Source organism: Pezoporus occidentalis, unplaced genomic scaffold (genome assembly GCF_034315485.1).
Source record: "Pezoporus occidentalis ecotype Australia unplaced genomic scaffold, CSIRO_AGI_Poc_V1 ctg87, whole genome shotgun sequence".
In the NCBI taxonomy this organism is placed as follows: Eukaryota; Metazoa; Chordata; class Aves; order Psittaciformes; family Psittacidae; genus Pezoporus; species Pezoporus occidentalis.
Window position 1 is genome coordinate 920,317 of NW_026916231.1, and position 24,072 is coordinate 944,388.

General features: G+C 41.5%; 2 protein-coding genes and 1 long non-coding RNA gene across 8 annotated transcripts in view; 1 reads left to right on the forward strand and 2 right to left on the reverse strand.

The window, feature by feature from the left end:
• Window positions 1–24,072, forward strand: part of CCNE2 (cyclin E2) — a 340,944-nt gene that overhangs the window by 264,777 nt on the left and 52,095 nt on the right. The window lies entirely within an intron of this gene.
• NDUFAF6 (NADH:ubiquinone oxidoreductase complex assembly factor 6) lies at window positions 646–22,771 on the reverse strand. Of its 6 annotated transcripts, none has more exons than XM_062604612.1 (9): window positions 22,599–22,771; window positions 19,120–19,219; window positions 17,760–17,882; window positions 13,456–13,512; window positions 7,393–7,495; window positions 5,735–5,868; window positions 3,890–3,991; window positions 1,280–1,336; window positions 646–790 (listed from the first exon to the last, which is right to left on the reverse strand). In XM_062604612.1, the coding sequence occupies exons 1-9, from the start codon at window positions 22,760–22,762 to the stop codon at window positions 662–664; spliced, it is 969 nt and encodes a 322-aa protein (XP_062460596.1). In that variant the 5' UTR covers window positions 22,763–22,771; the 3' UTR covers window positions 646–661. The 6 variants fall into 6 exon arrangements, with proteins under 6 accessions (XP_062460596.1, XP_062460597.1, XP_062460600.1 ...); XM_062604613.1 differs by having other exon boundaries at window positions 19,116–19,219; window positions 22,599–22,736; XM_062604616.1 differs by lacking the exon at window positions 17,760–17,882 and having other exon boundaries at window positions 19,116–19,219; window positions 22,599–22,736.
• On the reverse strand, window positions 15,571–17,753 carry LOC134156525 (uncharacterized). Its single transcript, XR_009961943.1, has 2 exons — window positions 17,424–17,753; window positions 15,571–17,373 (listed from the first exon to the last, which is right to left on the reverse strand). It is a non-coding gene; the product is annotated as an uncharacterized LOC134156525 (long non-coding RNA).

A 24,072-nucleotide genomic window follows, 5' to 3' on the forward strand; every position in this document is an offset into this window, starting at 1 on the left:
ACAGTGTTAGGGTTCTCTTCCTATGCTGCAAAGCTATCCTCCCACTACCTATAGTCATTTTAACACTCAACACACATTTAAGCGATTTCTGTACTACAGCTCTATTTCACCAGTCTGAAATTCTACATAATTGAAACAGCTTAAGCTTTTTCTGACAGTTTTCTTGCATTCAAATATATGTGCTCATTCCTCCAACTATAAAGCATCATTAATACTTGCAAGAAGTCTGCTCCTTGCACTAAACAGAATTGCTTAACTGATTATAAAGCATTCACTGTAACTGCTTTTGGGCACAAACAAAGCAGTCTTTTTATTTTTTCCTCAGTAAAGTGTCAGAACTGTCAGAAGTATCCATTAGCACACAATTTGTCCAAGAAGAATTCTGTCATATTGCTGTTACTATAGGAAAGACAAGAAAAGTATAATCTCAGACAGGGACATATGACTTGGCAGACATGTGAAGCAGAGATACCAGCCTAATATTCCAAGAACAAACTTAACTAGTGCCAGCAAGCTGACAGCTACAGTTCATGTGCATCTGCTGTTTCCCATGAATTCCACTTTGTGGAAGTGTGAAGTTACACACTTAACAATTCTATAAAATTACAGCATTAAAGAAAAAACTCAGCACTCTGAACTCATATTAAAAAAAACCAAACCTTTAATATATTTTTTTCCAAGATCTAATATATAAATGCAATGGTAATAATGCACTCTTTCTTTGTAAGCTTGGATGAAATATATTGAAGTCCACTTTTCGCACATTACATAAATAATCATCTAAAGCGACCTAGAAAAGGAAAAAAAAGGTTAATCCATATCGTGCACACAACAAAATGGGCATTAAGTTTAAAAAGCAATACATGAAACCAAATAAGGAAATGCAAAAAGGCCTGATGATCTGCCTGTTTTATTAAACAGTAGCATAACCATCACATTTAAAGGATATATAAAAAGCAGGTTTTGTGAAAAGAAGCATTATCCTTTATTAGACCAAACAGCAAATTCTAAAAATAGATAAGATTATTGGGCCCCTGCATCAGAACAATGGTCTATGAATATGCAGACATCTTGGGTGCAATGATGTAGTTACAGAAGGATTAGAAGCGTTGATCAAAACCATGAGGTTCCTCAAGCAGGCATTACAATTTTCACATTACATCCTCCCCCAGATAGACACAGGAAGCATTAGTTACCCATGCTCAATTTCATGCTCTTCACAAACATACTAGCACAGAAAGGAGTCCATCACTTAAAGAGTGCATTGTATCACACCCACCGTACAGAAAAAAGCAGGATATGCCTTCACAGGAACTTTCTTACTGAAAGATCTAGCCTGGAAGTAAATGGGGTAAGGTGGGAGAAAGAAAAACAAAACCAAACATACTTACAAGGAGAATTTAACATGTCACATTAAACATCAAGTACTATATATAATGGTTAGAGGCAACAGACTGCATTACAGGCTCTGTCCCTCTTTATTTTGACATACTGAAACTATAATTTTTCATTACGTGCAAGCCAGCACCATCCCTCACTGTATACAAAAGGAATTACAAATATATGCAATACTGGGAGAGGCCTACTAGAATTCTTGTATGGTTTGCCAATCTTACAGTTTACATATAATAAACTAATGTAAATTAGCATCCCTTATTCCAACAAAGTTCCAAGTTGCATCTGATTTAATAAATACAGTTTAACCCTCCCCCCCTTGGTAAATGTGAGTCCATAATGATCTAGCATAATTGAGGTAAATGTAAAAAGCAAAAAGGAGGGATGCTTAAAAGAAAGAGGTGGAACATGTAAATGTATATGCAGGCTTCTGAAGGGATCATTGTGGGACTGACAGAGCACTTTTATTATATGCTTTTATTCTAATAAACCACACACTTCCTAAAGAAAACTGCAATCTTCCTTACCTTACTTTGCCCTCTGCTGGTCATCAGTCGCAGTATCAAAAAGAGCTGACCACATGTCAGAAACTTAACCTCAGTGCACGAAGTGCCACATTACTACAATATACTTCATATAATATTGCTGAGATTAGCATATGAGGATTATATTTCTTCTGACTGTGAAATGGGGCTGGTAACTGTTACCCTCATCCTCCAAACTATGTGGTCTGTGAAACAAATGCTGAGATTGCTGAAACCTCTCTGCAAGTTTAAACTTTACCCTACCCTGAAATTCCAACTAAGACAGAGCGTAAATGGCTAAGACCCTCAGTCAAAACAAGACAGTGATTTTATACAGGAGAATAGATGCATTCAGAGGCAGCAGCCCATTACATTCACCTAAAGTCCTGAAATACCCAGCAAATGTTGCCAGCAAAAGCCTATTTAATCCATTAGGAGAGAAAGTATCTTTATCCTTGCATTAACAAAGACCATCCGATTATCAAGGAGGTTAGTACCCTGTTATTACTGCCAGTTATTGCCAGTTCAAGTGGTTTGAACACTCTAGAGATCTTGCACTGTCACTTACTCTTCGCTGATGATGCTGGAGGCTGGAAGCATGTATTCACACAGGCTTTTTTGTATTTTAACTAAGATGATAGAACCCATCCATTAAAAAAAAAGGGGGGAGGGGGGGGCAGCATTGCCAAGATCAACATTCCGCTGAATAAAATGCTAATGCTGCCCTAATCTGCTTTGTTCTGTTTATACTTTTTCTGTGTAGTCTCTAATTACATGATCACACTGCATATTTTCCATGGGACCCTCCCAGTGCATCACATCGGCAGGGCTCTAGGAACGGAGTGGGAAGAACGGGGGGAAAGGTTTTGCCTGTTCTCTTCAGAAGCTGGTTTGGCATGTTGGGAGCCAGGGCACCGGCGCACTAGGAATTATTAAATTAGCTGAAAGACTCTGAAGAACCGAATTCTCTCCCTGCTTCTGCCCAAAGCTTCCATGCAATACCATCAAACAAATCTTAAACATCTGGACAAGAAACACACACTGCTCATTTTCCATGCCTCCCATCCCTGGTATGAGGCATTTCAGGCCAAGCACTGGAATTTTTGAAAGCCACAGTTGTAGCCAAAGTCAATGGGTTTTATACACTCTGCATTATGGGTTGAGGGGTGGGCAATAAAGAAAAGACACATCGTGGACAGTTCTGATGCTGCATTTTTCTCAACTCTGTTCCCTGCTTCTAAGTGAAATAAACAGTTTCCTTGAGCATGTGACAACAAAAACTGAGGCATCGAGTGAAATGACATGAACAGGAATGTATTAAATGCAAATTATAAATAGTGTGCATTAAAAATAAAGCCAAAGGCTACATATTATTATCAAAAAATAAAAACATTAGTCAACTAACTAATTGCTGACTGAAGAAACCAGGCATGCCTCATCTTACTTTCAGAAAAATCAAGAAGGGCCCTTCCATCTCTACTGCATAAAATACTGTGATCACAGCTTAATGCTGTAATTGAGGATTATATTAAAGTTGTAAATGGAGAGATAAATCTGGCATTTCTTTACTTTGAAGTGGTATCTTTTCATAGTGAAGCATCAAGTATGCATGTAGTTGTAGACATAAACACATAGCTGCATTTAGAAAAGTCTGCTTGAAGTTTCCCTCCCAGTAATAAGGCTTTTAAGCACTATTTATACACATGCAATTGGATCTGGCTGTAAGTAAACTGCCTCCTGTACATACAGATAAGTATAATATTCCAACAGAAGTAGCTGTAATATTTAAAGGGTTTGTGTGGTGGTTTCTGCTGGTTTGATTTGTTGTTTTTTTTTTACTTAAACCCTCAAAGTAATTAAAATATCTGAAGTCCAATAGGCAGCTCTAAGTCTTCCAACACCACATGCACAATGCTTTGTGAAGCCTAGCATCAATTATGCCTAATTAAATAAAAGGGAAGGAAGCTCACATGTTCTAGATGAATATGGGCCTGGCTGGCAATGTCATATATTACATCTCTCACATTTTTCTCTTGCTTTCCTCTTAGGAAATCCTCTTGTGAAACTCCATGCTAGACACAGGAAGGAAAATCAGAAAGATAAAACCCCCTCAATAAATATCCAAGTTTCCATTTTAGTTTCTCAAAATCCTGTCCCAGCAAATGCACTAATGACACAAGACTGAAACAGCCTAAATGCTTTACCACTGCCCTTTCCTTTTTAATTCCACTAGGCTTTTTTTGGCCAGTCACTTGGGAAAAAAATATCAAGTTAACAAAGAGAACAGTTGGTACAGACTCTCTTTGCATGAGTTTGTCCCCTGAAGACTCTGTGGTCAGTCAGATACCAAGTCAGATTTTAAAGTTTCAGGAATTCAGATCAGTTTAGATGCTCAATATTTAAAACCAGAATTCAAGAATCAGTATTAGGCAGAAAAAGCCAGTAACAGCTAACACAGAAGCCATGCTGGCTTATGAGGTAAGTCATTATCTTGGGATCACTGTGCACGTCCAAGCCTGCCAAAAAAAAACCCAACCTAAAAAACCCGAACAAAATCAACCAACCAAAACTAAATCCAAACAAACCCACTGCCAAAACCAAACCAAAAAAAAAACCAGAAACACCAAAAACCCCACTCCCCCCCCAAAAAAAAATAACCAACCCCAGACTTATTCTTTGATCACAATCTTTGACCAATATAAGACATAATCTGGTATATCAGAACTGCACCAGTTGCCTGTTCTCAACCACAACTCAGATGTATGAAAGCTGTATAGAGGCAGACAGGTAGGCCTCAAAGGAGGTAGAAACTCCAGCAGAACTCTGTGACACTTGCCAGCAGCTGAAATGCTTACAGGATGCTCAGTCTGCACAGAAGGGATGCAAGCTGTTTTTACAGTTTCACTGTAAAACACCTTCCGTGGCAAGCAATGACTGTGAATTTTCAGGCTATGTTTGAAAAGCTAAATACTTGGAAGGCCTTCCATACCATCCAGCTCCAGAAGGGCTGAAAGCAGGGTGCAGCTCCTTACTGCAGCCTTGTAACTCTGACCGGTATTAGTATCTATGTTTTTTTCAGTGGCCTAAACTACTAAACTTCAAATTAAAACTTTCAATTGTATTGAAACAATAGTCAGAAAATACTAACACAACTGCCTTAAGCAGCCTTAAGCATCACCATAATTACATACATTTTGGTTAAAAATAAAAAGAACAGCATTAATGTTTGATGAAGGAGTAACAGCTACGATACCTACAGATCTAGCTAGAGAATATTAATTAAAACATTTTAATCTTTAATCCCATTTTACCCAAATTGCAAGATCTGCCAAATTCCAATGCAAATTAAGTATACAGTTTGAACTGCAGAATTTGCAGGACTACACCATCTCATACAGCAATATATGGAATGTATGCTTCAAGCTCTCAAATATGTAAGAAAAAAACCAAAACAAGCCCCAAAAAACACCCAAATCCATCAGCACATTTATGAAAAGATAGCACAGAGAAACCCAAGGATATTTCAGAAGTGAGATTTCTCACAGTGCTTCCTTCATGGGGACAGGAAAAGAAAAAAGGTAAAAAATTCTATGATTCTATGATTCATGGGGATAGGAAAAGAAAAAAGGTAAAAAATCCAAAATAAAGCAAAGCAACAACAACAAAAAAAGGCACCATTCCATATGTGCATTTCTACACACTGGTTTTCTGCATGTTTTGTTTCCAGCCTAATAATCTATGATCTCATATCTAGCATTGAGAGACACAGTCATAAACACTATCCTGTGCAATTCCAGACAACCTGCTTCTCTTACCAACATACAAACGTCCATGGGAAGAAAGACCTTTTGTCTTGTACAGTGATACGGAGTTGCTCTTAAACAGGTAACTATGCCTTGTGCTTTCCCAATGTGACTGGCTGCGTGGTCAGCATGGACATCCCTCACACCTAAAATTGCAGAAATAATATGTTTAGAAACATACTGCCAGGACTTTTGAGGGGTACAGTCTTTCCTGATGTGTATCACAGTCATATTTAAGGAAAGCTAAGTGCATTGATCTGTGCTAAAACTGTCTATGTTCATAAATTGCCTTGAGATCTCATCTCAGAGTTGCAAAGCAGCAGGTAAATTCATTGACTTCCACATTCAGGAGCAAGATGTCTCTTAGCTTGCTGCAGTTTCTGCAAAGGGTATAGTTAGCAGGGTAGCACCTACTCAGATACAATACATCAGTACACATATATATGTTCATTGTCATGTCTTTTCCCAGGATAACAGTATTCCAAGAACTGTTTTTCCTTCCAGAAGAATAATTCAAGTGTAAGATTCCTGACAAGCATTAATGCTTACAGAATGGTTTCATGATTAGCTGCAGCCAATTCAGCAGTATACTGAAGCCCAAGAGAATGGTCCTACAGCTATGTCCCCTGCCCCAAAACTGTGTTTCTCCTGCCTCCCTTGTGCTGTCATGAGCAATGAGGCAGTAGCATGGCAAATTGAATCTCATCACCAAAGCAACGGAAAATTAACATTTCTCTGTCAGATGTTCAGAAAGACACTTGCAACATTTAACTGATTTCATACTGAGGAAGTGAACATCAGATGTGAAGAGAGAGGTTCCTCATTTCTTCCAAAGAAGAATGTGCTCACCATATCTCTCTTTGTAACTGTCTCTTTTTCTCTTTTTAAGCTGTTTTAACCACAGCACTGGCCTTCCATCAGACTAGTGTGGTAAGGAAGAGGAATATATTGCTACTACAATACTAAATGCTACTAAATAATAATAATTCTCACCCTTCTTTTACATATGAAGTCATACAGAGAATACTTCCACAATGCAACAAGACACCTAAACATCCTTTTCCCCACTGCAAATGAACAGTTCTTTCCCATTCTGTGACTCTTCTATCAGACATGACACAGATAGTAGCTCTTAATCACAAGAGTCCTATCATCTTTGTTGCATTTTCCCTAGCTATTCAATCACTGAGAGTTAACCTACTTTCAGGAAGAGGAGAGAGTTCAGACCCAAATGTACATCATAAGCAAGGAAAGTTGGGAAGTCAGCTGTTTCAAGATAACCAGTGTATATCACTGCAATACAGAAGAAAAGCTGCAGAATAAACTACAGCACTTGTTGTTCTGACAAGTGCAACAATCAGAAAATACGGTGAAGAGTTAAATTTACCACAGGGAGCAAGAAAAGAGAAAACAAAGTAACAAACAACACAGCCGCAGGAAGTTGCACTTTAATGAACTTTCCACTGTGCAGCTCCTAAGGAAAGTATAGAGTTCTAGGTACGATTCCAGATTTATGGTTAAGCATTCAAAAGATAACTGAAGTATCATCTAAAACAACCTCTTCTGAAATTAAACTCCAGTGGAAAAGGAGTGGGCTTTTTATAAACACCAGTAAATACTGTACCTGCACTCAGAGTCACCAACAAAATTTAAAAGGGGAAAATGCCTACCCAGCATTTCCAAGGTGAGGTACAAGAGAGCACTCTGAGTGTTCTCAGCATACTTTTCAAGCTCCTGGATGTTACGGTATGCCCTGTCATCCAAATTCTTCTCCTATAATATGAACAATATTACATATTGTTATTACATTATTATATTTGCTAATATTACATTCTGTAATACAGAACTTCAGTGAAATGTAAACAGAACTCCTGTTTGCACCAGTTTATTAATACGGTCATGTCAGCCTAATTCACTATTAGAAAAACAAAAGGACAAAATTAAGAGATAGAAAGAGAGCATAAACACAGACAGAAGTAGTTACAGCAAGTCTAACATAACCGAATAACTGGTAACTACATGCAACTGCAGCCAAGTCTGGTTACTAGAACAGATGTAACTTTTTGCAGTAAGAAGAAATCAGAATTCTTCATAAAAATGGATACAGTCAGAAGAAAGCATCATATGATATTTTTACGCTATGGGGTTGCTAATTTTAATACTTAATTTTCATGAGAAGCACAAAGAAATTTAGATAAATAGGGATGCATTTTTTAAAACATGCACTAAAATAAATCATACACACGTTTCAAAGTCATATGCAAATACATCCAAAACCGTAACATCCTCCATCATTTTTCCTGCCCTAGTGGCTTTTGTTGTTAAATCACACCAGTCTTACAATTAAAAAAACCCTCTGAAATAGGAACAACACTCCACAAGTAACTGACTCAAGGTATATCTTCATGAGACACTAACTTTAGCAGAAAAGCTAGCTTAAGAAATCCCTGCCCTCAGTTATTCATTCTTGCCCTTGCAAGCACAGTGAAACTGTTCCTCTTACTTTTTTTCCTAGAAAAAGAGTGGACATTTTAAAATTAATGTGACTGGAATGCTTTCATTTACAGCATTACTTAGAAAAATTTCCACAGCCATGCTAAGGAGAAGCAACAACGTGTGGCAGAAGGGTGCAGATGGGTCATTTAATTTTTGAGGTTTTACACCCATGGCTCACCACTACAGAAGGCTACTCAAGGGCAATACTGACATGGTGAGAAAAGAGGTGAGGAAGAGTAAGGTAATGTCAATGCAGTGTAGTTTTCCAAAACTCTTAACAGTTGTGTGTGGAGACCTTACAACTTAATCCTATAGGATGGAACTCCCCCCACTTACATACAGAAAGGTATCTAAGTATAATTCCCAATGGATTACTTCTAGGGGTAACCATTTCAACTCGGGAACCGAGACCAGCAAACAGAAAACGTGAGCACAGATATTACCAGAGCAGAGGACAAGAAAATGTGGACTCAAAAACTATGGAGACAGTGTTCTCATGGGAGAATGCATAATTAGTACATAAACTCTGAATAATCCTGAAAGATACAGCAAGGCTATGAGAGGCCCGAAGAAGCTTAAGCAAGCAAGATAAGAAGCTGGAATTCACTGAGTTAATAAGAACTGTGGACTGTTGGCAAGCTTTCGAGGTCAAGTTCTCACACCTGTGCTTAACCAATTATGTTAGTCACTAAGGGTCTTCAAGACATGTATCCAGTCATAATATGCCAAATCACTTTAACTGCATGTAAGAAATAGTATATAAGGAGTTAAGGCTTTGTAATAAATTTGGCAATCGCTTGATCACATTGATCGTCTCTGCATTGTCCATGACTCCCGCGTCAACAAATGGTGCCCAAACAGGGACCCTCAGATCTTCTGTATATTGCCTGCTGCAATTGAAGATAGAAGCAGCAGAGGAGGCGGGAAGGCGACCAACGAACCCCTGCTGCCCCGGCAGGACAAGCTGGAACCGGAAAAATAGACGGTTCAGAAGGAGTGCACTCATAGTTGGAAATCTCACTCTGATCAGGTGAGCGGTCGGGAGGAGAATGGGGTTGGACAAAGAGCAAGGGGCTGTCCTAAACCTCCTCCAGCACATACTCTCTAAGAGAGGACTGCAATATGATAGTGCCACCTTACAGAGGCTGTTAAAGTGGTCCCATGATCGCAAGGTTAGTAAAGGGACCAAAGATGCACAGAAACACTCTACACTTTGGAGACTGGTGTTCGAGACTTTGAAAGAGATGAAATTGGAAAGGGTGGCAGTAGCTTCTGTATTTGCTGCCACAGCTCCAGAAGGGGCTGTCTCCCCTAACCCCCATCGTAGTGCTGCGGCTATGACTTTTGCACCTCCTGTGGTACCTGGAATGGTGCCGAAAAAATCAACGCCCTGAGCCAATGAAAACAAGAGCCAGGTCCACAGATGGCCACATACCAAACGAGACACCTGACAAGAAAGACATAGCTGCAAACAATGGAGACCCTGAGGTCGACACAGGATCATATTCCGCGTCCCCTGAATCCGAGCCAGATTTATATCCTCTGCTTCCAGACTCTGACTCTTCGTCTCCCGGGTCGGTCTGCTCAGCTCATCAGCAACTACTCACGGGCCCTGGTGACGCTCAGCTGCAACAATTGATGAAAAAGCTTGAAGCCCTTGAGACTCAGATTGACACATCTCTATCGGTGCCACCACCTTATCCTCTGCAAAACCCCTTCCTTAAAGAAGGCAAACAGGGGGACGGGGTAGGAGAGGTATTGGGAGGCACAAATCCTGCACACTGTTGGCGTGGGTTAATCAAAGATGCGATTATTACTGGTGAATTTTCTGCAATGGGCCTCTCTGCATATCCTGTGTTTAATACACAGCAGGGGGTAAAGAGTGGGAAGCTTTTGATCTCAAAATAGTTAAGGAGGCCTGACAAGCAGTGACCACATATGGGTTAAAATCCTCTTATACTCAAGCTGTGTATGTTATGATTTTTTTTACAATTGACAGGAGACTTTAATGATCCCCCTGCTATAATACATGGTCAGGCATTAGGTTCAGGTTATATGACTAAAACTCTGGGTATTCTGGTCCAGTACAAGGATTTGGAAACCGGCATTTGGAAAGGTCCTGCGGAAGTAAAACTAAGTGGTTGAGGTTATATGTGTGCAAATTACAGATTCCGGTTTGCAGTGGGTGCCAGCTCGATGGGTGAAACCCTGGAAAGAGTCAGCACCGCTCCAGGACACCCCCCTTATCAGTGATTGAATGAACTGAAATTTGAGCTTAGGACTTCCGTTTTATAGATGTTTTCAGTCCTTCTTAAAGTGAAGGGAGCAACCTTTTTTAAACAAAAAAAAAACCACAAAAACAAAACAAACAAACAAACAAAAAAACACCACCCACCCCACGCCCCCCTCCCCCAAACCTACAGGGAAGCGAGATCAGCACGGGATACAGACGTATTGTGTGATTTTCTGGTGGTGGGAAGGTCTCTCTTATTCTCTTATCAGGGGTAATGGGCATACTGTGATGGACTGTGGACTTGGGACCCCTTATACAACTCATTTAATACAGTTTCTCTGTGACACTCATGTACTAGAAGTTGGTAAATATAAGTATGTCCAGGTTTCTGTCGACCTCTGGAGACCTTTAAAGATATTGCTGGCCACCTGTGTCGGAATGAGTGTGCATTTTGGTCAGTGTAAAAGCCCAAGCCTCATACGATGTGGGGGAGGCAGAGCCTCTGCAGGGACACCCGCTAAGGATGGGCCTGCCACCTCGCACTGTAATGATGCTTCTCGGAGCTGGTTTCCTGTTAGTCTCCACAGGGTCCTTGTGCCACGTTCTGTACGTGGGACTGTGTAGTGGGAGTAATGATTGTCTGGATTTTGTGTTTCAAATATTGTACTTGTGTGGAGTGTGCTTGTGGGATCCCATATGTGTGTGTGTGTTGAGGGCAGACAGTGTTCTGTGTATTTTTTGTTGTTGGGTTCATGTAAAAGTTTTTAACTGGTAGCAGTTTAACATTTCGGGCAAGAAAGGGTTAATGCAAAAGTGCGGTTGCCGGCAGGTATTTATGGCTGCTGCTGAAGCAGGCAGGCAGCTGTAGCTGCTGCCCAGCAGGCTGGCATTTGTAGCTGTGCAAAGCAGGGTGAGTGACTCTGGAAAAAAAAAAATGCTGACCTCCGATTCAGCTCCCAGTGCTCCACTGGCGGAACGGCCAGGATGGACGCCAGAGCCGAGGAGTGAAGGGAAAAAAAACAAACAAAACAACAAAACAAAAACAAACAACAACAACAAAAAAAAAACACCACAAAACCCAACCTCTCAATCTATTGAGGTATTGAGGCAGTTTGTAGAGACACCACAGACAAAGCCTAAAGAGCACCTGCAACACAGTGGGTGCATGGTAGGAGCCTTGCTTAGTATGTTTGTATGTTTAAGGTAACCTGGGGGTGAATCCAAGACTTGGAGGAACAGATACATCGGTTGAAATAAGAACTGCTAACTGAAAAAGCGAGAGGGGTAGTGCACCCACAAGCTTTATGAGCCGTCACCTAAGCAGCACCAGGGTGGCAGAAAAAAAAACAAAAAAAAATGAGGCAATGATGCAGCAAACTCCTCGACTGTTAACAATGTGCAGTTTAACCTGTCTGCTTCTCAAGAACTGATGACCTGGAGGAGGGGCTATATTTGTGTCCTCCTGCCTACAGGTCCATGGCGACTGCCTGCAAAGTTTGTCAAGCCTTGCCATGAGCTGGACAGACAAATGGAAAAACCTGATGCCTCAGCTACAGGAGCTGACCGTGAATACCCCAAGCAGAATGAGATAGAGGAAGAGAAAAACTAATGATTGCAAAACATCACTTGGGGCAACTGAAAAGTAACATCCTGAATATGTGTGCTTGTAAAGTAGCTATTATTAGAGGCTGTGATTTTGTGTATAAAACCACCTGTATTTACTAGCCAGTTGCTAATGAGGAACTACATCTTGTATTGTACAGATTTTTCACTTACAAAAGAGATGTTAGAGTATGGAAATTTGCAGTAGCTGCTAGAAAATGCTAAGGCAAAAGCTAGAAAGATTTTAATACAATGGTAGTGTTATAAAGCAGGTGATGGAACAAATTAAGAGGGGGGGAGAATTCCACTGGTAAGAAATTTCTTCGGCTAGTCCCTCGCTGCCATCAGCATCTTCAACATGCTGCTGCACCCTGTAATAGTTACTCTGCCAATGTAAATTTGTGTGCACTTTGCTGTAGTAGCGACTTGTTACTGGATGAAGCAGGTGAAACTGTGCATTGACAACAAGGTGCAAGGACTGAGGCTGACAAAATGCCTGCTACCACAGTCAAGGGCAAGGCTGGGTTGGCCTCTGTGTTTGCCACCAAGAAGAACCTTTAGCTCTGCTGTTGGCTGCAACCCAGCAGGCGTGGAGCGGTGGGGACACATGCCATGCCAGACCCTGATGTGAAGGATGGCCTCCCCTGTTACCAGAGAGCCATACAGCAGAAAAAAGGGGCAGGCCCAGCAGCCTGTAGCTGGCATATGTTGGAGATACAATCTAGCCCAAATCCCCTGCTCAAGTAGGGTCATCCAAAACATATATAAAACAAAAAGGGGGAGATGTGGAGACAGTGTTCTCATGGGAGAATGCATAATTAGTACATAAACTCTGAATAATCCTGAAAGATACAGCAGGCCATGAGAGCCCCAAAGAAGCTTAAGCAAGCAAGATAAGAAGAAGCTGGAATTCACTGAGTTAATAAGAACTGTGGACTGTTGGCAAGCTTTCGAGGTCAAGTTCTCACACCTGTGCTTAACCAATTATATGTTAGTCACTAAGGGTCTTCAAGACATGTATCCAATCATAATATGCCAAATCACTTTAACTGCATGTAAGAAATAGTATATAAGGAGTTAAGGCTTTGTAATAAATTTGGCAATCGCTTGATCACATTGATCGTCTCTGCATTGTCCGTGACTCCCGCGTCAACAAAAAACTACATCTATTTTAAAGCAAAAATAAACAAAGGATTCTATTAGCCATTTCGGCCAGAAAAAAACAGAAATTATGAGTGGGAGTGTCAAAAAGGAAATACAGCAGTGCCATTCTTAAAGAGAAACACTGCTGTCTGGAAAAGAGTAATTACTTAAGCTTTTTACACACAAGCAAACAAAAATAAGGGGGAAAACCCCTACTATGGCTAAAACCAGAATCACACTTTGAATGGTAAATACTTACTCTTTCATCAATGATCTTCATAAACCACATTTTAGTCAAGTTATGCCTCTTGACAGCCTGAAAATTACCAATAAAACATCCGTATTAGTGTACACAAAGTGATGGCTGTACTGCATTCTGAATTAAGGCTGAAATATATTTTAGAGAAGCTTCTTCTTACCAGGATTGTATTTACCGAGTTAGAACAAAGTGGAAAATTAGAATCTTCTTCAGATACAAAAATTTTCAACTGGCTTTGTTACAAGCTGTTGCACACAAAAAACGCAATGTTGGGCATCAAGCCAGTGCAGTGAGAGCATCTGTTTTAAAATATTTTTTTAAAGTAATTTATTCTTTTATGGAGTCATATGTTCCCACAAAATATTTGCAGATAACTACGTTCACTTTCCAAAGAAAACACAGGTTCCTTGAGAGATGAGCAATAAAAAGACTTCCCCTGTAAATTTTCAAGAAAACATCAGTACAACATACCAATATGTACTGTAAAGACAGCACTCAATCAAGTCATATAATATTCAGTATTATGGGCTTATAAAAAAAAAAAATATCCCACAGCATCTCATATTTCCACACTCTTCTTCTAGCTCTTATCTTGTAATTGACCTTCTTCCTGCACCACTTCATTCTATCCAATTCACCTTCAATCCTCTTACTTACACAGGCTGAATTTTGCAGACCACATTGTCAGAAAGGCTGCAATCACACATACAGTATTTATAAACAAAACTTATGGAGCAGATTTCTCACAATCTCAGCCTTTATAACTCACTTTCAACTTCTTCTTTACATCCGTTATATTTGTAAGTATTTTTTCAAGGTTCATCAAGAACAGATCTTGTTGATTCCAGAAAAGGTGCTTGAGGAAGCACTTGGTATGTGAAAAGGCAAATTTGAAGTTACCACTACAAATGTCAGTTGTGCTTCTCACTTGTTCGTCCTGAGTATTGTAAATTAAATCCTTGAAACACTCACAGGTCAAGACTTAAAGCACCAAACTGAGTTTTCCTAAATTGCCTGATTTGTACATTATATCTATTTTGAATCACCTTCATTCAAATACACTGGTCCTCATTTTTCAAGTTTCGGAAATTGGCTTCTCCCACAGAAAAGGAGAATTAGATCTCATTCTTCGTATGATAAAAATGGACAGATAAGTAAGAACAAGTATCATACAGCTGTTACATAAGTTTATATTAAAGTAATTGAAAGATGAACTATTAATAATCCTAGAAATACTATTAAAGAATACTTATACATTTTACTAGTGCATAAAACTCTTGGAATCTGAATGTGAGTATTCTGATATATACAAAACTTCAGGAACATATTTTACGTGATAAATCATTATTTATTCTGGAAATTCAAAATTATCCTCACACAAACCCAACAGTATGAAAACAGTGCACATAAAATCTGCTGTGCAAAAGACGTGCTGAATTCTATTAACAGCTCTGCAATATTTGTGAGCTCAGGTGTCTTCCCAAACCTTTCTTTCTAAGAACTGCAATAACATTCCGGAACATTTGGAAAGCCACTCTTCAAATCGGTCATTCCTGGGTGTTTGCTGAAACGTAGAAATGAAATCACACCCTGAGTGCAAAGGTCACCAGCTCAGGTTGGATTGTTAGTTCAGTCCAGCACTCTGCAGCATTCAAAGCTACCAGAGCAGAAACACTTTCTGAATTATTTTCCAGTATCTCCTTTCACAACCAGTTCTGTTTGGATTGTCTTATATTGGTCTTCCTTTAGGGATATCATATGTGAAGTGAAATCTTACCAGAGATAGGGCAATTCTTTCTGTTTTGTGAGAAAGGAGTATGACTGGCAGTCAGCTGTTGGAAAGGGCTGCAACTGATACCTCAATATATGCATGGTTCCTATCTAAACGTTGTACTGGTTTTGGCTGGGATAGAACTAGATTTCTTCATAGTAGCTTACATGGGGCAATGCTCTGGATTTGTGCTGAAAATGGTGTTGGTAACACACTGATGTTTTTGTTATTGCTGAGCAGAGCTTACACAGCTTCAAGGCCTTTTGGGCTGCTCACACCACCCCACCAGTGAGCAGGCTGGGAGTGCACAAGGATCTGGGAGGCAACGTGATTGGGACAGCTGATCCTGAATGACTAAAGGTATATTCCACACCATATGACATCATGCTCAGCAATTAAACTGGGAGGGAGGTTGGCCATGGCAAGGCCTCTGCTCAGAGACTGTTTGGGCATTAAAACACCCCACACACACATGGATATACACCCAAGCAGCCTGAAATTAGAACTGGTCCAAAGAATATATACAATCATACCCAAAACTAACTTGTACCTAACCCACTCAATCAGACAACTACATGAGAGGATATCTTCAGAAATAAAACTAAATTAAGCTACAGTAAAGCAAGTTCCTCCTTGGAAAAAAGACAAAAGCATTTGGGGAGAAAACAGTCTTTTTCCTGGGAAGATTGCCATATGCTGGAAGAGAGACAGAAAGACGGAAATCAAAAGCAAAGACACACAAAGGTTGACGTGCCAATGACCAAATCTGCATTTTAAAGCCTGCATTAAAGTATCACCCTAGGTGCATCTTCAACTCCCATAATCCCATAAAAATGTTCACAACATTTGCGAGTCTTCATTCTAACTGTATGAGCTGGAGACACCTATGAATAGGTCTAGTCCTCCTAAAAGTTACTGTAACGGGTGTTTTATTTTACTTCTTGGCTTTACTGATGTTTTCTCTTTAGTCAAACAAAGTGTATCTTGTTTAAATCCCAACTTAATCTAAACATGTGTGTTGACAGACAGGAACAAATGCTCACTTATGCTTTATTTCACATTTGAAGGCGGAAGAGTCAGGGAGAGGCCACAGTTTCAGCACTGCCAAAATCATTGAGAGAGGACTTGAAAAGGTCTCATTTTTGTGGTCTCAGAAGTGCAGCAGAGTGGATGTGAAATGTTCTAATTCCACAGGAACTGTGTTGTTCTAATCCAGCATTACAGTAAGTGTCCTGCTTTTCACAGGATTTTAACAGAAACAATGCAGATGAGTACTTGGGTGAAGACTAGGCATTTCACTGCCTGTTTTTCAGCAGGCCCACAAACCTACCTACAAGATTTATGTTAACTGTATTCAGCTATTGAGATCTAGACAAAGAGCAGCTTTTCCTGTTCAGGAGCTCACAGATCTTTAGTCTAAATGCAAGTTCTGGTCTTATAGAGGCCTTATGGTACCTGCTCATTTTGAAGAGTTCTAAGACTTGCAGGGCCCTAAGATGACAAGTTAGCAATGTATGGAATTTCCATCCATGAGGAAATTAAAAATTTAAATCAATATGACCCTGACAACCTGATCTAAGTTTGATGTTACCTTTGAGTGGCAAGTTTGACTAGATGACGAGAGCCCAACCAACTACATTATTATGTGGCTCTGTATCTGCATCAAGGGAAAATCCACTTACACTGCCGTCAGACCTTCAATCATCCATCAAACTCACCAATGACAGTACTATCTAGAAACAAAATTTTGGAAGAAAACCTCTCTTTCTTTGATCATGAGCAGCAGAAGAACAGATCTGCAAGTGTACTCTTTATGAACTTCTTCTAGTGCCTGCAAAACCCTGGCATCTTGGTAAAAATAAACTGTTGTTCAGTTCACAAGTACATTCCGTGTTACTCAATGTATTGTTAAGTTCACAAGTACATTCTCTGCCACACAATGCATACAAAAGGATCTGTGCAAAACATAACACACAGATAGAAGCCATCAAACAACTCCTGATGGGAGAAGACTGTATTAAGATTCTCCCTACTACCCAGTAAGTGCGTATGAAGGTCTTGAGCTTTTCCTCATACCCTACTTGCTACTTCAACCTCTGTGCTTAGCCTCCTTTCTTTTTGTACAGCTTAATCTCTTCAGGCAGCCTCTGTGCTTAGCCTCCTGTCTTTTGTACAGCTTAATCTCTTCAGGCAGGACTAGCACTGGCTCAGGACAATATACTTATGCACCTCACTTTGTATCAGTTTACAGCCTACCACAATTTACTCCGACCTTCACCTAAACAGAAGAGAAAAAAGCAGATGGTTCACAGAAGTCTGACCCTCCAACTAGGTCCTAAATATCCTTCAACTCTGCTCTTTGGTTGTCAGCAATTTACAATATCAAACACAGACACAAGAATAATTTACACTATCTGTTTTAGATAAAATAATGCTATTAACTATACAACACAGCACACACAAAATGATGTCATCATTTTCCACAGTAATATTTTAGTTAAGTGAACTGTAGGGCAACAAAAGTGTATTTTACCCTCCACAGTTCTGTAGCAATCGGCTGATGTGGCGGGTTATCACAGTATATGCCTTCCACAGCATCCCTCCAGAACTGCATTCGCATCAGACCTGTAGTCTTCTGAGTTATGGAGTCTTTGATCTGGAAAGGATACATCTGGAGTGAAATTCAGTGTCTTTAAGGCACTTGGTCTATCTACACAAAAAGACAGACACAGGACATAGCCAAACTCAGTAGGGAAAGTGATCAGTTCTGAATTCACAGTTATCCACAGAATCACAGAATCATTAGGGCTGGAAGGGACTTCTGGAGATCACCCTGCCAAGGCAGGGTTACCCACAGCAGGTTACACAGGAATGCTTCCAGGAAGGTTCTGAATGCCTCCAGAGAGGGAGGCTCCACAACCTCCCTGGGTAGCCTGTTTCAGTGCTCTGCCACCCTCAACGCAGAGATGTTCTTCCTCATGTTGAGGCAAAGCCTTTTGTGTTTTAGTTTACAGCCGTTTCTCCTCATCCTGTCACTGGGCACCACTGAGAGGAGTCTGGCACCATCTTACTGGCACTCACCTTTGAGATATTTACATGCATTAATGAGATCCCCCTCTCAGTCTTCTCTAAACAGGCCCAGCTCCTGCAATCTCTTGTTATAAGAGAGATGCTCCAGACCTTTGATGATGCTTGTGGGCCTATGTTTTCCTCATAAAGCACACAAAAAAAGTCTTCATTCCGCCTGACTTTGAAACCCATGGAGATTAAGCCCTGTGTGACCCTCACCTTACCTGTTTTCCCAGAAGGAAAAGCAGCAGTGATAAAAGCAGTGAGGGCGGGCAGTGCAATTGGTTGCCAGCACAGCCTGCAGAAGTTTTTCAGGGGTTTTGTTTGTTCAGCACATTTCTTGGACCACTCCCTTCTGGCAAGCATTACCAACTTTCCTGGTTGCCCTGGCAGTTTCTGGCCACCTAGCAAAGGGGAAAGACTGCAGCCACTTCCCTCCCACAACTCCCTAATGACAAACATCCCTCCCCACAGCCTTTGCATCACCTGGCTTTTGCCAAGGCTTTTGCCAGCTGATTATATCATCCAACTTTTTTTACAGACCTTCAACAGATAGGATTTAGCTGCACTTAACTGATTCAGTCGCTGCACTTGAAGCCAGGACATAGATGCAATTATGTAACAGCATCAAGGACCACAGCCTGTTTGTTATCATTCGATTTTAAAATGCACAATGAAAAGTCAGCAAAACCATGTACATATGCAAAATAAACGGTGGGAGACTGGCTAATTTCCACGGGCCATTCAAAATTAGAGGTTTGTATTGCACTATTGAAACTGTTATTTTACACTTCCAGAGTTCACAAATGTATTTTAATACCTGCCTGGGCCAGTTCCACATTGAAGGCTCTCAAGGCAAAAGCAGAGGTTCGAGATTCCGCAGGCAACAGCAGAGAACACAGAAACCCTTCATAGTCACGCTTTCTGTGAAAGGATGAAAAAATACATGTATTATTTATAGCTCTATGTAAATCGGGTGTGTTGTGGCTTGGCACTGAACTCCTAAAACAGTAGCAAAAAAGTTACAAACTCTGACTTTGCGAAAGCGGCAGCTTGAAAGCTTATTTTAAAATAAGACAAACTCCAAGAGTGAGGGGGTGCTGCCTGAACTCCCCAGTGTACCTCTCAAAACCAGATCTCAAGCTATTTGGCTAAAGGCATGGAACGAGGCTGTGGCATATCTGCAAATCGAATCCAGATTGTCCAACTCCCAGACTTCTGTTCCAAGCATGAAAACACATTTCTTTAAGACTGTGCTTTGGAGCTTGGCAGAAGAGCATTTGCTTAACCAGTAAGGTTTTGTATATTGGTAACTATATTTGAAGCGTAAGAAATCTAGGTCTTGCCAGATTCACCACAGGTAAATTGTTGCCAGTAGAGAGTGATATGCCTTTGCTTGGCCACTTGGGTGTGCTGTTAAATTAAAAACAATCACAGTGCACGACTCATAAATTGTGAAATCATCATAACCACAGCTAACAAAGACACTTGGTCACCTCTGGAAAGCTGAACTGCTTGTTTTGAACAACATTTTGGTGTACTCTGATAAGCCTGTAACCTGATTCATCATTAGAACAAGACCAGCAACTCCCCCAAGTTTCGAGAGTCAGAAGCAGGTGCCAAGTAAAAGACATTTACTTGTTTTCATGAAGTCTGCTGTTCTTGCATGTACTCATATTTCTTTTGAATGTGAGTTTAAAATAGCAAGGCCAAACTAAAATCACAGGTTATGAGGGTTGCTACTTTTAGCATCAAACAAAAAGCTGCTGAGATTTAACTAAGTTCTTACCCCTACAATATGCAGCAGCTGACAACCAGCAAATGCGTTAGAGTTTTCACAACAGTTGTGAAACTTCTTTTAGAGCTTGATGCAAATACAGAAGCATCAACAAAACCATAACATTTGTGAATTTTAGCAAGCTGTAAAGGTCACCTTCATTAAAGAACAGATGCATCGAACCTCCCTGAAGACACTTTCTGAAAAGCGTTACCAACTCAAACCTAGTGTTTTTTTCGGGGCTGACTGTGGTAATGCCCAGTATTGCCCACCCTGGGCAGAGCTGCAACATTTACTGCCACATTTTCCAAGTCCCAGTTATATACTTTGTCTGCGTTGTTCAAACACAAAAACACCTCTACTTCCAGAAAGGAAACAAAGGAACACATTACAGAAAGAATACAGCAGAACAATAGAGAAATTTGTCTTCCTTCTAGTAATGGTGTTGGCATGTTGGTTTGTTGTTTTGGTTTTCAATCACTCTAAGCTTAAAAATCAAATGTAGCCAAAAAAATCTTAAGAAAAAAAAGGCAAAAAGAAAAATTAATTTAATGCTGACACTGCACTCCTGGACATAACAGCAGAAAACCAAATCCATTAAGCCTCAGCCTGTAAAATAGAATTGGTATGACCACAGATCATGTTCACGCCAAATCTCTTTGTGTAAGAAATGAAGAAAGGACTGAATGGCCTTAATTCTGGTACCGAGTATTTTTTAGTTTCCCCCTCAAGTAAGCACAAGTTTACACACAAACCTACAGATTGAAGAAAAGTTGGCTAAGACCATTACTGGACTTCCACTGTAATTGGTTTCTTCCATGTTACAAACTCCATGGTACCATCACGCCACAAGCTTGTCTTCTGGAGCAGACGTCATAAACAGCAAGAGACAGAAAACTTACCTATCCGGGGAACATGTTTTTAACCAACTAGCTTAAAGCTACGTTTGAAAGCGTTGTTCAGCAGAAAAAGGAAAACCAAAGAGAAAGGACACCTTGCATATTGAAAAAAGTTGCTCAAATCTACATCATTAAATTGTAACTCAGTTGTTCCTCCTCACATGTGGGAGACACAAATTCAGGACTGGTGAGTTACTGATGCTTGCATAGCCTCAAGTGTTTTATTTCTGCTTGAATGGTTAAGTCCTTCCTCTTACTTTTAATAACTTGATTCCCACACAATGTATCAGCTACTGCGAACAGCAGCTTCAATTAAATGATGCCAAAAGCATAACCACCTTTCATAGTATTATTTTTGAATGCAGGTGTATTTTATAAGTAGTCTTTTTTGATCTAACAAAAATAACAACAATAACAACATTCAAATTCAACCATTCTCAGCTCCTGTGCCTTGGAACCTAACTATTCTGCTCATAGTTTGTGAAAACATTTCACCTGTATATGCTAACTTTACCTGTATATTAACTGTACACACAGCTTCTGATCTCCCCAGTAACAGGTAAACAAATCCAGAATAGAGTAGCAATGAAAACAAAGCTGTAATCTCAAGTTTTATCATGGCAAATGCAACCTGGCTATGCATTCTGATGCACTGGTAAAGACCTGCTGCTTGGTGCTGCACGGAAAATTTGAGGTTGTCACATTTCTTCCATTAACTTTCCTACTTCAAACACTACTGCTGATCACACATATCTTTGTATCTTTTACAAGCATCAGCTTGGAGAAAATAATCCTGTCCCGTGCTTGGAGGCCTTCTGCCTGCTTTGGTCAGCCACCTAGAACAACTGTATCTAAAGAGAAATTCCTCAAGTCTTTACAAATAGACTTAATTGTTTACTTTGTACCTCTGAACTCCTGTGGATTAGAAAGCAGCTAAGGGGCCTTGTATGTTGTTCATAGCCCAAAAGCCAAGCAGGTAACACTGCCTGCCTTGGAAGCGTCTGAGCTGCACTCTGGCTTCTCTTGGAGCATTTCTGATTTGACCAAAAATGTACGCTTTTGACAACACAGACTTCTCCCCGTCCTGCATTCGGGTCAGAGAAACTACACGAACTGTCTGTCCAGCTGTCCGAAGGATTTCCTCTGCTTTGGCTCACTTTTCCAAGGAGCACTTTGGGAGCCCGGCTACTGCCCAGTACCCAGGGTCTGAAAACACCCATTATTTTTAAACACCCACTTCGGTGATCTTTCTCTCCAAAAAGCCGAGACGATGAAATGGAAACGTTATTCCGTAAGAGCAGCTGTGAAAGCAGGTGGGGGAAGGCGTTCTCCGTTTGCAGGTTATATCATCCATGCTGCTTTAGCATTTGGCTACTCCCTACTGCTCCCCTCACGGAGGGGGCGAGGCACCGGGGAGGCCCCACCGCGGCCACCGCGCACTTGGGAACCGCAGGGGTTATTTTCGCGACCACGCGTGCCCGAGAGCAGCCGGGGGAAACTCCCGTCTGGAGGGAGAAACTCCTGAAAAGGTTCCAGGGAACTCAGCTCCTTTCCCGCAAGAGGAAGCGCTTGCAAGCCCCCCGCTCGGAGCGGAACATCCACGCCTGAGGCCTCCCCCCGCACTCACCGCACCAGCTCGGCGCAGTACTGCACCTCTCCGCCGGGCTCCGGCCGGCTCCAGCCCGCCGCCGCTGCCCGCCCGCCGACAAGCCCCGGCGGCGGGGCCCCCCTGCGGGCACCCGCTACCCGCGCTATCCGCTGCCCGCTCCGCGCTATGGCTGCAGCCGCCATGCCGCCCGCTTCACCGCCTTCTCCCGGCAGCCACTCGGCCGCTGTCAGCGCCTGGCGGAGGAGGCACCGGTAGATGGCACCCGAGAATGTTCGGGTGCGGCCCGGGGAGCTGTGGGAGCCTTTTGTTGTCCTGCAAATGGCGCCCGATGTGCCCGATGTGCCTCAGTTTCCCCCCATCAGGCTCCCGAGGCGGGCGTTTCGGGGTGAATTCCTGCGCTCTCCGGTAAACCTGGCACATTTAAACCGGGTGCCGAGAGAAACTGAGGAAGCTGAGCTGTAAAAATCGCCTAGCTATGGGCACAGGAGGTGTGCAGGAGCAGCCGTGGCACCGGGGAAGACCTCAGGGCTGGTTTGCTGCTTGAGGGAGCAGAGGAGAGCAGCTCTGCAAAGATGACCCTAGGGCTCAGTCCTCAGTAAAATACGTTTTGCAGCAGGGCCCAATTTCCTCCTGTTGGCTGGGTGGCTGTACAGGCCAGCTGTACAGGCAGGGTGGAGTTTACTTAGAGACACAATGGTCCTGTTAGTCCTGTAGCCACAGAGTGGCTACGCTGCCTCAAAGGTTGGCCTTTAGGGGGATAGGTCAGAACATTCATACAAAAGCGCCATGCTTAAGAGCAGTTTCATCTCAAAACTACATCAGCCCAGCCCAGTTTTTAGAAGCAACAGCAGTCTGGCTTTCTGTTCCCAGCTTTGCCATCTTCTTCCCTGGTACCAGCTTTGACCTTCATTTTACAGTACAGCAAGTTGATTTGAGAGAGTTGAACCAGCAGAAACCCATCCACTGCTCACTTTCTGGTTTCCTGAGCGGGTTTTATGGCAGTTTGGTGCCTTGATTTAGTTCACCGCATGGTTAGCTGGGCATCAGCACCAGCACAGGGCATCAGCACGAGCAAGGGGCTGAAGAGAGGGCAGGATGTCCCTCCCGATTTGTGGACAGTAACACACAGGTTCATTAGCTTAGCTCTAAAGTCAAGCCACAGACTAAGTGTGGGGAGAGTTTTGTGTGGGTAGTGACATTCAAGTGACAAGGCATCTGCTTGGAAATGAGAGCAAGCCTTTGTTTTGTGCCACAAAGATGAAGAGGAGAGGGAGGTTAGGGATTTCACTGGAGCATTAGGGTTTTTATTGATTAGTGGCTCTTGTGGGTTTATCCTGAGCCTTTCTTATTCCCTTTCCCTCATCTCTAAAGTTCTCTTTGTCTTAGGACCACGTTTCAAACCCTTGCTATGCCTTGAGCAGGATTTATTGTTTGTCAGGGCACCCAAAGGAGGTCATTTAGCTTTGGGTGGAGGCTGAAACTGCTGTTGTTT

Bases quoted from the DNA above. Each gene is read 5' to 3' on its own strand.
- NDUFAF6 (XM_062604612.1), bottom strand. From the start codon at position 22,762: ATGGCGGCTGCAGCCATAGCGCGGAGCGGGCAGCGGATAGCGCGGGTA. The intron at 1,337-3,889 runs GTGAGCTTCCTT...ATTTACTTCCAG, and splicing joins CCCATATTCATCTAGAACAT to GCTAGATCTTTCAGTAAGAA. The intron at 791-1,279 runs GTGGGTGTGATA...TTCCTTTTCTAG, and splicing joins ATCCTGCTTTTTTCTGTACG to GTCGCTTTAGATGATTATTT.